Here is a 17,858-nt window from a genome sequence, read left to right as displayed (position 1 = left end):
GAAATGTTTTATAAAACCTTAGCTTTTTAATATTTAGGGAGACTGTGTTTCCATTACTTCTTGGTGCATTTTTGCACAATGATAAGCAATTTTGTTATTTATATTACCTTTGTGTTAATTTTGTGTTTTCTTATTGTAGGCTTATCTTAGCAGCCAATAGGGATGAATTTTACCACAGACCTTCCAAACCTGCTGATTTCTGGGGCAGCAATAATGAAATCCTTAGTGGTATGTATGAATCAAGAAACTCCATCTTGTTGTTGCATTCCAACTCTAGTTTTAAGGTTTTCTAGTCTATTATTATAGCTATTAAATGATGTAATGTTATGATTTCTGTATGCAGGTTTGGACATGGAGACGGGGAAGGAAGGAGGAACTTGGTTGGGTATCACTAAAAAAGGGAAGTTTGCTGCTCTCACAAACTACTTACAACCGAAAATAGATGTAAATGCCAAAGGCAGAGGTAAGAGATAAAGTCTTTGATATCATGTCATATAAAAGTGATCTTGGGAACACAATCCAAACCATATAATCATAGAAGCTAGATAGTACAAACCTTTTGCATTATGTATTATGTTTAGTCTGATTTTAATAAAGTTTTAAAATATAACAGAAAAGACAAAATCAAAACAAAGGTGTAGTGTCTCACAGGCCTCGCCTATGAACAAGAAGATGGGGGTGAGACCCCAGCCGGCATTATAAAACATGCTAAGGTAATAAAAGTAGGGAGCCATGAAAACAACATTGATACAGATATGGGGGGAGACAGAAAAAAAAGAAATATTTCTTTTGCAAGAGGGGGGTGTAACAACATATACTGTATGCGAAAAAGAAAAATCGCTGTTGTGTCTTGAGGTTAAAGAAGATATCCACCTTTTAAAAATTGATAGCCTATAAAATTGGCAGATGAACCATTTTCCAAGCAGTGTAGCATTGTTTACATGTCCTGCATTTATTAATAATCGCCATATTTAAGCCTATGGGACAATGCTGGAGTAACCACAACCACTGCTACAAAAAATATGGAAACTGAGCAGTGCAGTTCCTGCCAGGTAGAGAATTCCGGGAGCTAAGCGCCAGGGACACAGCTGACCTGCAGTGGTCCCAAACCCCCACCAGTCTGAAAATGATGGACTATTTTAACGATAGGTCATCAATTTTTAAAATTGAATAACCTCTTTAAAACAAAATTTCACACCCAATGGCAGAGCTGGATGCATCAAAACATCCCTTTCTTTTACTTAGATAAGGTGCATTTGTTAAGAAAATGTATACAAAGATATATTGTCTTGTCTTTTCCATTTCATGTCTTTGTTGCTAAAACTGCCATCCCCCAGGCCCTTTTAAAGGGACACAATTACCTGAAAACTAAGAAAAAAATAAATAAAAAGATGTATTTGCTCCTCTTTAGGCCAGTCTGCAGGATAATCACATGGAGGGGGGAAGGCTTGGCTCCTCTTCACAATAATACTGTAATGGAGTGTCAATGACAGTGAAATTAGTGAAGCTCTTGGGCACTGATGGCGAACCTATGGCACGCGTGCCAGAGAGGGCACGCAGAGCCCCCTCTGCTGGCACGCGTGCTGTCGCCCTGATCGCTCACTAACGGCGAATCCGATGCAGGATTCCCCGTTAGTGAGCGATCGCTGCCTTCAGCTGGTTGTGCAAATGCGCATCCAGCTGAAAACTGTCAGTGTAGCTCAGTGTAGGCCACGCGTACTACGCGGCCTACACTGACTACAGAGTGTGACCTCTGAACAAGCGCGGGCGTGATGACGTAAGTCATCAGCGCGCGCAGTGAACAGAAGAGAGAACACCCGGCAGCTCTTCAGGTAACTATATTGTGTTTGTTTGCACTGTCAGGGGAGGGGGGCAACGGTAGACATTTCATGTTGTGTAGGAGGGGGCTACTGTAGACTTTCATGCTGTGTGGGTAGGGGGCTACTGTGGACCATTTTATGCTGTATGGGAGGGGGCTACTGTGGACCTTTCATGTTGTGTGGGAGGGGGCTACTGTAGACTTTCATGCTGTGCGGGTAGGGGGCTACTGTGGACCATTTTATGCTGCTACTGTGGATCTTTCATGCTCTGTGGGAGGGGGCTACTGTGGACCAGTTCATGTTGTGTGGGAGGGGGCTACTCTGGACCAGTTCATGTTGTGTGGGAGGGGGCTACTCTGCACCATTTCATGCTGTGTGGGAGGGGGCTACTGTGGACCATTTCATGTTGTGTGGGAGGGGGCTACTGTGGACCATTTCATGTTGTGTAGGAGGGGGCTACTGTGGATCTTTCATGCTCTGTGGGAGGGGGCTACTGTGGACCATTTCATGTTGTGTGGGAGGGGGCTATTGTGGACCATTTCATGTTGTGTGGGAGGGGGCTACTGTGGACCAGTTCTTGTTGTGTGGGAGGGGGCTACTGTGGACCAGTTCATGTTGTGTGGGAGGGGGCTACTGTGGACCAGTTCATGCTGTGTGGGAGGGGGCTACTGTAGACCAGTTCATGCTGTGTGGGAGGGGGCTACTGTGGACCAGTTCATGCTGTGTGGGAGGGGGCTACTGTGGAGTATACAGGTATAATCCTGTGTGGGGGCCACTGTGGGCCAGATTGTACTGTGTGGGGGGCCACTGAGGGGCAGATTGTACTGTGTGGGGGGGCCACTGAGGGGCAGATTGTACTGTGTGGGGTCCCCTCACTATGTATATCACACAGTATTTGTTTTATAGCAGACGTGAAATTAGTACAGGATGTAATAACATTGCACGGTAACTATAAAACAGATCCTGTGCGATGTAAATAGTGAAAATTAATTGTTTAAAAGTACAGAATGCAGAGACCTTTACCTTTCAGTACAAGATCTGTAAAGCCCCAGTCACATGACTGTAATTTGTGGGTCCGCAATTGTGGACCCACAGAGTTTTAAGGTTAAATTGCCGTATTGGCACTCCGTGATAATTTATTTGGTTTTGGGTTGCAGTTTAGGCACTCGGTCTTAAAAAGGTTCGCCATCACTGCTCTAGGGCATGAATTACCCTAGGGGGAGACTAGGATAAAATGTTTGTTGTTTTACATCTACTTTGTGCATATCATGAAAGGCAAAACTTTGAAATCCTGAGAGGTTTTTATATATGTAAATTTTGCTTCAGCAGTCCCTATTACAGCACTAACTGTTATGTTATCGAGCACTCCAGGGACTCTGAAAGGCATGTTTATCAAGTTAAGGAACATTTACAGAACGAGGTTGGGGGATTAGGTATTTAGTATTCAGTAGTCCATATTACAGCTTGCTGTGTTACCCAGCTTTCCTGGGACCCTGAAAGAGATATCTGGCAAGTTATAGAACAATTATGGAGCTAGAATCGGATTTATTTAGACCTATTTAGTATTCAGCAGTGCCTATTACATCATTATTTGGTATGCTACCCAATTTTCCTTGAAGGCAAATCTGGCAACACATGGCACATTTGTGGAAAAAGACCGGGATTTATTTAGATATTAGTATTCAGTATTCCCAATTACAGCTCTACATGGTATGCTACCCAGCATTCTCAGAATACTCAAAGGTAATTTTTGCAAGCTTTAGCATGATTTTGGAGAAAGTAGAAGATTTATTTAGGAATGTTTAATATTTAGCATTCCCTATTACTGCATAGCCTGGTATATTACCCAGCTCATCCAGAACCCTAAAAGGCAAATCATAGCATCATAGCAAGCTATGATTATAGCGCAAGGAGGATGATCTATTTAGGTATAGTATTCAGTATTACCTATTTCAGCTCCAGATGTTTATTACCCAGCTTTCACAGAATTCTGAAAGGCAAATCTGGCAAACTCTAGAGCAAAAAAGACTTATTTTATATTACTTTATTATTCATCAATCCCTATTATACCATTATGTTGCCCAGCTTTCCTAGGACCCTGAAAAGCAAATTTGTTCTGGTATTATTTAGTACATATACGAATTGTATCAGGTCAATGCAGAGGATATGACAAACATACGCTGGCATTCAGAATATCTATCCATGGATTGTTACCCAGTTTTCCAAAGCTCCTGAAAAGTAAATACACATAATACTGCAGGGATATAGGAAAGAGGGGAATTATCAAGGTATAACTACATATATTTGCCATTCAGAAGTTTGGGAAAGTTGAGTGACTTTCCCTTTAGAGCTGTACTTCTGCTGGTATTGTTGCTACTGTTGATTATTCGGTTGCCACATCCATTTCATACACACAGTTACTTGAGGGACTCCTTCCAACAAAATGGCCACACTCATTGTATAGAAAAAAGTACGCAGCCTAAACCCGGGCTTCTCCTCATAGTCTTCCTGGTTCATGTGCATTAGCATTAGAGAGTGGCATGGATTTATTTTTTATACTCTGTAATTATGATATAAGACAAATAAAGAGCAAGAAAAATCAGATGATGTCATATTGATAATCATTTGTGGGGGGTTTCTGTGTTTGCATTCTGGTTTTAGTAGCCCTTATATTGTCTAAAGAAATCTAACTCTGGAAGACAAATATGTACTGACTCTCTAAGATGAATACATTGACTGAACAGTGACATCACTGCAATAGTTTTGTCTTTGCTTCTAGGGATTCACAATGCATTGTAAAAGATTTAACATGGATTTGGGTCTGAACTAAATACTACATTTGCAAAGATACATTAATTTTTTTTTCTTCCCATGTAATCAAAATTTCTGTACTGAAAATGTAAAGACTGATCTACCATTTTGGAGTGATGTATGGAATGAAATGATGTAGAAGACAATTACCATTCTGACAAGTTTTATAAAACTTGCTAAGTTCTGTATAAGACAAGCCTTTATAGAGAACTTGGCAAAACGTTTGTGATGTTGGATTGACTGTGGGAGATCTCTGGAGTCTAAATTTAGCTAAAGGAAAACTGTCATGGATTTGCTATAGATAATTGTGATGACCTTTAGCTTTTTGCTGATCTGAAACAAGTATGATGAAGTTATGAGTCTGCGATGAGGACTTTCCTGGAGGGACGATCATGACTGTAAAACTTTGAATCCAGAAAATGTTGAAGGAACCAATTTGCTTTCCTATGTTATGTACATTAAACTGGCATACAAGGCATAAAATGTTCCAACATTCTCCCTCCAGGTGCAGGGCCTTGCAGATGATACACATCATTTATCAGAATCCATCCATCTTGTCATATATTAGGGGTTATGAAGACTGGTGTTAATAACACCACTCTTTATAAATATACCCCAAAGTATTTAGCAGCCGTTCCTTTTTATTTCTTTTGGTGCAATAATAGCCTTTACTTTTTGTGATAGACTTTACCTTTTCATTGTGTATAGGTAGAGGTGAGTGAACACTATTCGTAACAGTCGTTCCGAATAGCACGCTCCCATAGAAATGAATGGAAGCGGCCGGCACACAGACTTTGCCGGCGGACGGTCGCTTAACCCCCCATGTGCCGGCTACGTCCATTCATTTCTATGGGAGCGTGCTATTCTAAACTATTCGACTGTTTCGAATAGTGTTCGCTCATCTCTATGTAGAGGTACTGATTTTGATGAAAAGGGCTACTTATTGCCCCAATTCACCCTTTTTGGTGGTTCAGACTCCTTTGCAGTCTTGTCATTCTGCCAGTAAGTTTTCCATTTCATGTGTTTGTTAGTTATCCATTTCCCTTTGGTCCTCGGAAGTGTCATGTGACCGGCAGTTCAAATCCCGAAGTGACACAGCATCTTATGTGCAGACAAGAAGTCAGCTTTCCTTTAATTTTGGAAGACTTTTGGAAGAATAAATAAAGAAAATGACATCCTGTCCACACATAAGATGTTGTATTATTTGTAGAGCATTATTGTGCTAGTTACATGAGGACCAGAAGGAAGTGGACAGCCACAGGTAAGAAGATTATTTTCAGTAGAATCCTTTGTGTACAGTCTAATGAACCAGTGAATAAATAATATTGCGGAATGCTATCTTAATTTCAGATTCTTAATGTTTCAGAATTCATTTTCACTGGTTTAGAATCCCCAGTCACTCCTTTATGACACTTGGCATTGCACACGGTGATCTCAGGCTTTTATGTATTTATTTTGTTTGCTTAGTTTTAGTTCACATCATTCCGTGAAAAAGGATGACACAGCGATCTTTGGTTGTGGGATAGGACTTGCGGCCAAAGTCGCCATATAGTCCTAGCCTATAAAAAGCTCTGTGTGAACCCAGTTTAACAAGAATAAAAAACTGCACAGATTAGAAAGCTGTAGTTTTCAGCTGGATGCATTTTAGTCAGTGACTTACTTCATCATTCAGAGCACTATCATTATGAGCTTTTGTAGCATGCAACATATGTTTATGGGGAGGACACTCACAGTTAACCAGAGCAGCAATGTTGACTTGTTACAGTAGGTGACATCATGTACCCACAGGGTGAATAGACTGCAGGTTTTCCATCTGGATCTTCAGTCAAATATTTACAGGATATTTTTACACACAGATCTCAAAACTCACATCTCATCTACACGCTGTGGGAAAAACTCTATTCAGAAATTGATAGGCGGTGTGGATATAAAATTTGTCATTTCAACTCTTGCTGCAGATATTCATTGCAGATTTCTGTTTGCATAAAGTGGAATCCACTGCAAAATCTGAATATTATAGAAAGGGGTTTTGCTGCCGGGTTTCTGCAATTCCAAGGAGAAAATTGCTACCAATTTTTTCAGTGTGGATATGTCCTTAGGCTGAGTAATATAAAATAAAAAACTTGATAGTCTTCAGTAGCTGATACCTTTTTAATGGCTAAGGGCTCGTACTGCGTTCTCCTCTCCGTACTGCAGGTTTCCGTTTCCTGCATAAAACAGAGCAGGAGATGGAAACCTGCAGGAGTCTTTCTCACCCATTCATTTGAATGGGTGAGAAAGCTGTCCAGCCGTGAGCGGCGGTGAACGTTTTATGTTCTCCGCCGCAGAACCGGGTTTTATAATCCGGACACAGAGTCGGACATGCAGTACTCTGTGTCCGGATTAAAAAAAACGATTTCGCTCATGGCCGGACCCGGTCTGTGGTTTCCATCTTCTGGCATGCAGAAGACGGAAACCACAGAATGGAGACCCTGAACGCAGGTGTGAACCTAGTGTAACTAATAATGATGACAGATTACAAAGTTTCGGAACTCTAGACTCCTTTCTCAAGTAAATTTACTTGAGAAAGGAAGCGAGAGTTCCAAAACGTTGTAATCTGTCATCATTATTAATTAGCCATTAAAAAGGTACCAGCTACTGAAGACTATCAAATTTTTTATTTTTATTTTTTTTTTTTTTATATATTTCCTACCCCCTGGCTAACGGTACGAGAACAAACATTTTCCTTATACTTAGGCTGAGAATGCATACAGGCTTATTGTAGCAAGGTTTTCCAGTTTTAAGCTGGTTTCTCAAGACTGTGTGATAACTGGCTGCCCTTAATAATCGCGCAGGTGGCGTATGGGTGACACATAGATGTCACCCGTGTGCCGCCCGTGCACTGGCCATGCTGCCACAGCCCCTTTCATTTAATGAATAGGAGCATGGCTGCAAAATTGGACAGGAATAAGACCTGTTTAATAATTTGCGTCCCGGAATGTCCTCCCGCACATATTACCGTGTAATTCACAGTCAATTCTCAGTTTTATTAAGTTTTTACAAATTTTTACATGAAATATTTAAGATGCAATAAATCATTAATTCAATTGTGATTTCACCATTGTCAGTTTTTTTTGCTGTCTTTGTAATGTCTGTTAAATTTTTTTTGCACCATTTTTAAAAAGTTGCACGTTATAAATGCTCCATGTTACTCTAAATATACCTTGCTCACTTTCTCAGTCAAAAAAAACTAAGTTCTAGGCCCATAAGAAAGATAAATTCTGCACACAAAATTTAAAGGGTTTCTATCATTGCAAAAACTAATTTTTAACTAAGCATACACTTGCATAGCCTTTAGAAAGGCTATTCCACACATACCTTTTGTATGTAAATCGCCTCAGTCGTTTTTTGAATGAGCCTGCTTTTATTCATATGCTAATTAGCCAGCAACAAGCACCTGAAGTCTCAGTGAGCACTGTCTGCTATGTGTGAGAGCAGGGAGATGAGTCATCAACAGCAGCAGCCTTCCCCTGTGTACACACAGTAGAGAGTGCTTGCTTAGACTTCCGGTGCTCGTTGCTGGTTAAATAACATATGAATAAAAGTGGGCTCATTCAAAAACGACTGAGGCGATTTACATACAAAAGGTATGTGTGGAATAGCCTTTCTAAAGGCTATGCAAGTATATGCTTAGTTAAAAATTAGTTTTCCCAATGATAGAGCCCCATTAAAGAATTTTAAAAAGCACAGAACACGAAAAACAATGCTAGAGGCTGGATAAGTCCTCCCCTTAAATTACAAGCAACTTGGTGAACTTCAACTGTCCCTTCATGGTTAAAATGAGAAAATCTCACTACAAGATCTCTGGGTGTAGCTGTGGATTAACCCTTATTATTTGACTAACCCAAGTGAAATATGACTGAATCCTAAATATATTTTAGTTCTATAATCTCTAGCAGTGTTATGTAAAAGGTAGCGGTTATATAAGAAAATCAGCTTGTTAAAATAGTTTGTGTCTGTCATCAGAAGACTCTCAGTCATATCCTAACACTTTAACCTGAAAAGAAAGAGATCAAACTTGAAAAGGAAGTGTAGCATCTCATGTTGAAATTCCTCCAAACTGTCTAAATGGCTATAGTTTTGTATAATATTCAAGCAGGTCACTAGTGGACCCAGTTCTCACTTTTTTTTTTTTTAAGGTAGCTTGTGAGCCCCATATAGGGATCACAATATACAGTCATGGCCAAAAGTTTTGAGAATGACACAAATATTATATTTTCACATGATCTGCTGCCCTCTGGTTTTTATGTGTGTTTGTCAGATGTTTTTATCACATACAGAAATATAATTGCAATCATATTATGAGTAACAAAAGCTTATATTGACAGTTAGAATGAGTTAATGCAGCAAGTCAATATTTGCAGTGTTGACCCTTCTTATTGAGGACCTCTGCAATTCTCCCTGGCATGCTCTCAATCAAATTCTGGACCAAATCCTGACTGATAGCAGTCCATTCTTGCACAATCAATGCTTGCATTTTGTCAGAATTTGTAGGTTTTTGTTTGTCCACTCGTCTCTTGATGATTGACCACAAGTTCTCAATGGGATTAAGATCTAGGGAGTTTCCAGGCCATGGACCCAAAATCTCTATGTTTTGTTCCCTGAGCCATTTAGTTATCACCTTTGCTTTATGGCAAGGTGCTCCATCATGCTGGAAAAGGCATTGTTGATCACCAAACTGCTCTTGGACGGTTGGGAGAGGTTGATCTTGGAGGACATTCTGGTACCATTCTTTATTCATGGCTGTGTTTTTAGGCAAGACTATGAGAGAGCCGATTCCCTTGGCTGAGAAGCAACCCCACACATGCTTTGCAGTTGGCATGAGACAAGACTGGTGGTAGCGCTCACCTCGTCTTCTCCGAATAAGCTGTTTTCCAGATGTCCCAAACAATCGAAAAGGGGATTCATTAGAGAAAATGACTTTACCCCAGTCCTCAGCAGTCCACTCCCTGTACCTTTTGCAGAATATCAGTCTGTCCCTGATGTTTTTTTCTGGAGAGAAGTGGCTTCTTTGCTGCCCTCCTTGAGACCAGGCCTTGCTCCAAGAGTCTCTGCCTCACAGTGCGTGCAGATGCACTCACACCTGCCTGCTGCCATTCCTGAGCAAGCTCTTCACTGCTGGCGTCTGCTGGTCTTTCTTGGGCGCCCTGGAGCCGTTTTGCCAACAATGGAACCTCTCTCCTTGAAGTTCTTGATGATGCGATAGATTGTTGACTGAGGTGCAATCTTTGTAGCTGCGATACTCTTCCCTGTTAGGCCATTTTTGTGCAGTGCAATGATGACTGCACGTGTTTCTTTAGAGATAAGCATGGTTAACAGAAGAGAAACAATGATGCCAAGCACCAGCCTCCTTTTAAAGTGTCCAGTGGTGTCATTCTTACTTAATCATGACAGATTGATCTCCAGCCCTGTCCTCATCAACATCCACACCTGTGTTAATGGAGCAATCACTGAAACAATGTTAGCTGGTCCTTTTAAGGCAGGGCTGCAATGATGTTGAAATGTGTTTTGGGGGATAAAGTTCATTTTCTAGGCAAATATTGACTTTGCAAGTAATTGCTGTTAAGCTGATCACTCTTTATAACATTCTGGAGTATATGCAAATTGCCATTAGAAAAACTGAAGCAGTAGACTTTGTAAAAATTAATATTTGTATCATTCTCAAAACTTTTGGCCATGACTGTACATTTTTTTCCTATCAGTATGTCTTTGTAAAATGGGAGGAAATCCACGCAAACACAGGGAGAACATACAAACTTCTTGCAGAGGTTGTTCATGGCAGGTTTTGAACCCAGGACTCCAGAGCTGCAAGGCTACAGTGCTAACCACTGAGCCACCGTGTTGCCCCGAACCAGTTCACACTTTATCTGAGTGGACGTCCCCACATAATTTAATTCCCCCACATAATGGCCAGTCACCATAGATATGTTAACATACAATAAAGAAAAAAATAAACTCACCTAGCCCCATTCTCATTCAGAATCAGTAGGGAGGAGAAAGCCTGCACAGAATATATCAGAATATATCTGATTTGGGGCCAGAATTGTGTTTCTTTGAGATTGCAAACACGTTATAGAAAAGCAGCAAAATAAATTGCTGTGTTTTACAGTACCAGCAAAGTAAATTAGATTTTTCTTAATCTCATACACATATTGCAGAAAATCTGCTTCTTAAAAAATGCACATAGCATGTAGATTTTCCCTGTGTGTTTAGGAAGTGTTTTCCCTATAGATTAGGCTGCATTCACACAGAATTTTTGGTCAGGAAAAATACGCTCAAGAAAATTTTTGAGGCGTTTCCTGAAGCGTTTTTTTAAAGCGTTTTCCACTTGAAAAAAAATCAATGCAAGTCAATGAGAGGTTGGAAATCAGCCTGGCGTTTTTTGAAGCGGTTTTTGTCAAAAACGCCTCAGAAAAAACAGTAGCGGTTTTTCCGCCTCCATTGACTTGCATTGAATTTTTCAAATGGAGAACACCTGAAGAATGGACATGTCGCTTCTTTTTTCCGCTAGCAGAAAATCCACTAGTGGATTTTTCTGCTAGCGGAAAATTTAAAAAAAAAAAAAAAAAAAGCAGGTTACATAGGACTGTATGGTGAGGAGGATTTTGAGGCGGATTCCTGTCCAAATATCTGACCGAAAAATAGAGAAAGAAAACAGTAAAAAAAAATATGAATGATTATCTATATTAGACGTTGTTCACTTCTGCTCCATTAGGATCCTCCATCGCATTAGCACAGCTAGACAGAATAGCACAGCAGGCTCTGTAACTATTGGATGTGGACATAAACAACTGTCAGGCGTCAGTGGAGTTTGTGAGCCACCAGTCATATCAGGTTGTCATGGACAATAAACATTTAGATAAGTTTCATTCATTGCCGGAGTATAAAGGTTACTAGTTTTAAGAGTAATCAAATAATCTGTCATATTAAATCAACTGAACCGTCAGAAAACAAGACATCACAACAGGGCCTTAAATCTACCTGTATCAGATCAGAGGCTGAACTCTGGTCATCCCATACAGACAAGCTTGCTATATTTCAAGCTACATTACATTCATGTATTTTGGTAGGAGAGAACGTATAAGTGGCTCCAGGATGACAGGTGAATATTCTGACTATAAAAGGCAGCAATCTTCACATGATCTCCCTTTATTTGGCAGTGTCTGACAAGTACATTTATCCTAATCTGCAAAACAATAAAAATAAGAGAGCGTTTAGCTGGGCAGCCACTCGCTAAAGTGTTTGGATATTGGTTACATTAGTATTACAACTTGAAAATACAACACCTTTTCATTTGACAAATTTAGTGATTCATCATAGTAGGATGTAGCTGACAGCAGCTGCTGAGATCATGCAGACATGGCAGAAACGTCTTTGAAGGATTTTATATCTCTGACTCTAATCACTTTTTGTCTGAACATATTTAACCCTTTCAGCATCAGGACTTTTAAAATAATTTCACCCATTTGACACACGAAACTCAAACCTGAATTATAAAAATAAGAAAAATCATATTTTGCATTCATATATATTGTTACTGAAAGTAAACCCAGAAATTTGTACTTGTGGTTGCCTTCATGCCATTTTGCATTAAACTGTAACACAAACTGTACTAATCTGATTGGTAAGTGGGGTGATGGCTTGAACAAAAGTTCCTTTATCTCACCCTGGGGTCGCTTTGAAGGTGGAGAGATGGGGACACGCTGTATTCTTCCTCACTGCGTTCGCTTGCATTTTTCCCTCTGCTACATGGACACCAAAGGCAAATTATTTTATTCTGCTGCTCCAATAGCTTTCATATTGGTATCATTTCACACATAGTATTCTGGCCCCTAATATGACATCAAGGTCTAAAATCTTGCCCATATATGTTGGCAATGACTTTTGTTTAAATTCATGGAGTATTTTGTTTGGCATAAAAGAGTTAAATATATTACCGTATTTTCCGGACTATAAGCCGCACATAAAAACCTACGATTTCCTCAGAAATCGTAAGTGCGGCTTATAGTCCGGTGCGGCTTATATATGGATGGAAGCGGCGGCAAAGACTGCGTGCCGCTTCCATACATACATAAAAGGCACCGTAAGGGTGCATTCACACTACCGAACGCCGGCGTGTATCACAGCCGCACACGCCGGCGTTACAGCAGGGCTGCCGGACACTTCCTATTCATTTCTATGGGAGCAGGCATGCGAGCGCTCCCCATAGAAATGAATGGACAGACACTTCCCATTCATTTCTATGGGAGCCGGCATGCGAGCGCTCCCTATAGAAATGAATGGAAAAAAGCAGTCCATTCATTTCTATGGGGAGCGCTCGCATGCCTGCTCCCATAGAAATGAATAGGAAGTGTCCGGCAGCCCTGCTGTCACGCTGAAACAGAACGTGAAACTTACCCAGCGGTGCAGGGCGGGCGGGCGGGCATTCAGGCCTCCTCTGCCTCCGATGTTCCGTCCTTCTCCTCCGGCGCTCGCTGATAATGGCCTGGGCGCATGCGCAATATCATAATGCTTCTACTGCGCATGTGCCCTGGCCATTATCAGCTTGCGAGCGCCGGAGGAGGACGGAACATCGGAGGAAGAGGAGGCCTGAATGCCCGCCCACCCTGCACCGCTCGGTAAGTTTCACAGTCTGTTTCAGGCTTTTATTTTAAAACGGGGTGGGGGGGGGTAGTTTAATCTAACGTTTACGGTTGGGCTCTATCAGCATGATTTTGCTGATAGAGCCCCTCCTCGCCTGCCGAGCGCTTCCAATAGAAGCGGCTGGCACGCGGGGGGTTAAGCGGCCGCTGGCAAAGTCTGCCTGCCGCCGCTTTCAATAAGATATAATGCGCACCGGACTGCGGCTTATAGTCCGGTGCGCCTTATATATGAACCGAGACGGACTATAAGGCGCTCATGGGCAATGCGGCTTATAGTCCAGTGCGCCTTATAGTCCGTAAAATACGGTATGCACTAATTTTCCATTTTTTGATTGAAAATTAAAATATTAAAGCATGAGTAAACTTTTATTTATTTTTATCATAAATCAGTAGTGCAGGTGAAGGGAACAAACTTTGCAAAATTCTTCTTTAAAGAAAAGTGGCTGTGTCTTTAAGTATTTATCCTGTAGGCCAGGGAAGGTGAAAGGAAAAAAAACATACTCACCTGTCTCCTGCTGCTTAGATGTTTTCTTCCGGCGATAGTCCCCGCAATACGTGACCGCTGCGGACTCTGCAAAGGACACGGGATGTCACTACCTGTGATGTCCCGAAGTCCTTTCCTTAGGCCGCTGATTAGCCTCAGCAGTCATGTGAAGCCTAAGGAAAGGGATCGGGATGTCATAGCCAGCAAGAGCTTCCACCACAAGGGACACCAGAGCACCGAGGACAGATCAGATTATTTAAATGTGTCTTTTACTCTGGTAGGATTGTGGTTTTCTTTTTACTTAAAGAGGTTGTGCCACAAATAAGACTTGTCTCCTATCCTAATAAAGAGAACTGGTTCTTGTGTAACCCCGTTTGAATGGAGTGGTGGTCACTGCTTCATTTATCTCTGTGGGCCTGCTATACAGTGCTCAGCTTTCTCAGTCCCATACAGCTCCTGTGACTACCACTCCTCTGAAACGGTACATTGATCCCCCATCTTCATGATCAGTGGGTGTTGCAGCAGTCAGACCACCAGCAATCAGAAATGTATCCTCTGTTTTGTCCAGATGAGAAACCTGTTTACAATGCAAAAATGCCTTCAAAATGTACCTGAATCAATAAAGCCTTATTTCACCAGAGGTTGCCAAATAAGGATATGGCCGCTCTATATTTCAGGACGTTATATCTTAAACAAAATCCCAGTGAATAGTCATTGTGTACTTTTGTTTTTCTTTACATAGGTGCTCTAGTAGCCAACTTCCTGACCTCTGATCTTGATAGCTTTACATATCTGAAGAAGATGTCGGCTGAGGGACACCTTTACAATGCATTTAACTTGCTTGCAGCAGATTTCAAGTAAGTTCAATCCATCATTATGGCAAATAAATATACAAATCCCTATGATCTCAAAGGGATTTTCCAGGTAGAATTGAACACATGGGGGAGAAGGGCTTGCGTATTGTTTTTTGTTTTTTTCTTTTTGGTTAGTCACTGTCCCATAGAAGTTGAATTTAAACTTAGGACTCCATCACTACAAGGCAACTGAGCTATCCTAATGGGCCACATGTCTTCATTGTTTCTGAACAATCACACAGTCATATGTTACTTCATTCCCTCTCCAATTGTGATTATTCTTCATCCGTAGAATAGTCTCCTCTACCAGACATGTGCATATGTGGTAGAATTGGCTGCTCTACATGTATGATACCAGTCACAGTTCATGAGATATAACAGCCATAGTGTGTGTGTGTGTGTGTGTGTGTGTGTGTGTGTGCGCGCGCGCACGTGTCCCTGAGCCCACATACACTTTGAGTATACTCACACACTGCATCCGCCGAATATGGTATAGTATGAATATATTGCAACCATCGGGCAGAGTCTGATTGTAACTTGCTTCTGAGAACATGTAATCTGATATATATGTTTTGGTTTATTACTATATCCATGATGCAAGGGTTTTCTACAGTTTAGAAAAATGTTGCATAACTAACGTAAAGGGAATGGGTACAACATCCTACTGAAAATACTCTGTCCACTGAAGCCTGAAAGCAGTCTTAGGGTCCATTCACACAGAGTTTTTTGGCGAGAATTTTGGCACTGAATCCATGTCAGAATCCACGTGGAAAAAACGCCTCCCCATAGAGTTCTATGGGTTCCGCTAGTTGGTTTTTTTTCCGCTAGCGGAAATAAAAGCTTCCTTCAGGCGGATTCCGCCTGCAAAACCAACGCAGTCAATGGGAGGCAGAAAATCCACATGGAATTGGCAAATTTCCTAGTTCCTGAAGCAGATTTTTTCGTCGCCAAAAAAATCTGTGTGAATGGACCGTGTGAATTAGGAAGTTCACTTCCTAATTCTGTAGAGGTTTTAATTTTGCAGCAGTGACCTAATTTAAATTACAAACAAGACAGACAGCATCACCACAGAAGTTCACAATCGTTATGACCCATCATTGCATCCACTACTGACAATAGATGATGTTACAGTTTATCTACTCTGGTACCTGCACAGAGAGTGTCAAGAAAAATCTCTCATAGACCTCATTGAGTTTTCATGGACTATTGCTGCCTATTAAATTGCATTTTAATAATTGATTCCCTTTAATATTAAAAGGAATGGATTGCCAATTTATTTATGAAAAGCAGTTTTTATTCCATTTTTATTTTCTTATTGATTTTGATTCCATTTTCTGTACATGATTATTGTAGCTGCCATCCTGCCAGTCAAAAGCATATAGTCATGGCCATAGGCAGCAATAGTACCAGAAAACAACGAACAAGGCCAAAAAACAGCAATAACACAGTATTAATAGTGAAAATAATCCAAAGAATTTTTATTAAATAACAATAAAATAACAATAGACCGACTGCGCATGCCTGTGGCAATTTTCCTTTGGCCGCTTACACAGTAAACGGGTGTATGCGGCCATTTTCTTGTGGCTGCTTAGGGTTCGTTCACACGTGGGCAAAGGGGCGGATTTTGACAGCGGATTTCGCTTCAAAATCCGCCCCTTTACAATGGTGGTTTATGTAGACCGCCAAGCTTCTTTTTTCCGCTGGCGGCGGGCTGCTGCTAGCGGAGAAAAGAAGCGACATGTCCTTTCTTCAGGCGCGGCTTTCGCCTAGCGGTAGCACCCTCCTATTTCGGCTCATTCATTTGAGCCGACATAGGAGGGGAAAGCCGCGACCGCGATGGTTGCGGCAGGCGGGTTTTGACCAGAGAGAGACGCGTCTCACCGCGTCAAAACCCGCGCGGATGGTTCACATGTGAACTGACATACCCTTACACAGTAAGCTGGGGTAAGCGGCCACAAGAAAATGACAGTGGGCATGCGCAGTAAGCTCTGCCCGAGGCCTGACGGCAGAGCCGAGTGCGCATGCCTAGAAATTTGAAGCCAGCGCCGGAAGAAGACGCACGGAGAAGCCGTTCCAGGTGAAGATAGAGGCGGCGTTGGAGATTTCTCTTGCAGCATTGGGGATGCTCCCAGTGCTGTTTGAGCGCTGGAGACCGCCCCCAGTGTTGCAGAACTCATTTGCATACTGAAGAAAAGCGGGATTTCTACCAAACGGCAGCGCAGAGAAGACATCTAAAGGTAGGAGAAGATCAGCCTTTCTTAAGGCTATTCCTATGTATTTAGAGACAAAAAATTGCATTTTAATGATAGAATCTCTTTAAAAGGTAGGTAAGATTGTATTCTTTGTATATACAGTAGCTTGGAGAGCCTATATTTCATCTGAACAAATTTTAGTCTGTATTTCTCTTTCTATCTTAGAAGAAATGTGTTGCATATGATTTGAAATGAATATTATAACCTCTCCTTCCCAGAGGGGTGTAAAAGTTTTTGGTTTTTTTTACAATTTAACTTTGAATAAGTACAACAATTGACAAAATTAGAACCCACTACATAACAATACAATAAATAAAACATACTAATTGGTCTCTATGAGAGGACCCTTCATCAATGCAAATCAGATTTCAAGAGTTGTGAAAATGGTTACTGAAAAAGAAGGTTTTTTTGCCTTGGCCTTTTCGTTAAGAACGTATTAACAGCACTGACTAATCACAAATACCTCCAGTTTTAGAGATCATTCAAGAATTTAGCACTTCTTATTATTACAGAATTAATACCTCGAAATCTCAATTTCTAAGTCTCGGCTTAAAAAAATCTGAGATTTCTGAACTCTCTAAAGCATATAATTTCAATTATCAAAATATTTGAAACTAATTATGACCTGCTTCTCGTATCCTTAAGTAGGATATTAAAGGACTGAAACTACAAGGTGTATTATGGCTTGGTAACATTTCTTCCACATTATAAAGGAGGGGTAAATGTACCTTTTGTTGTATATTACAGTAGAGCTACCATATTGGACCAAATGAAATCCTCATGGTCTGAAGATTTATCTAAGCTGTGGGTACAAAGTTCTCTGTGCTAACACTCATTTTAATTTAAAAGATCAAATACTTTTTTTATGTATTTCATCTAAACTTGTTAACTTGCAAATAATCTGACAAATATGGAGTAAAATCTCTAAAGATAGATTTACTGGAAGTACTGATGGT

General features: G+C 40.9%; 1 protein-coding gene across 2 annotated transcripts in view; it reads left to right on the top strand.

Moving 5' to 3' along the window:
• TANGO2 (transport and golgi organization 2 homolog) overlaps nt 1–17,858 on the top strand; it is a 165,986-nt gene that overhangs the window by 79,671 nt on the left and 68,457 nt on the right. For both annotated transcript variants that reach the window (XM_075275897.1, XM_075275890.1), the window contains exons 3-5: nt 140–228; nt 344–463; nt 14,539–14,653. In XM_075275897.1, the coding sequence (XP_075131998.1) occupies nt 140–228; nt 344–463; nt 14,539–14,653 (324 nt within the window). The remainder of the gene's footprint in view (nt 1–139; nt 229–343; nt 464–14,538; nt 14,654–17,858) is intronic.

This window comes from Leptodactylus fuscus, chromosome 1 (assembly GCF_031893055.1).
Source record: "Leptodactylus fuscus isolate aLepFus1 chromosome 1, aLepFus1.hap2, whole genome shotgun sequence".
In the NCBI taxonomy this organism is placed as follows: domain Eukaryota; kingdom Metazoa; phylum Chordata; class Amphibia; order Anura; family Leptodactylidae; genus Leptodactylus; species Leptodactylus fuscus.
Note: the sequence above shows the minus strand (reverse complement) of the source record. Positions and strands in the feature narration are given on the sequence as shown.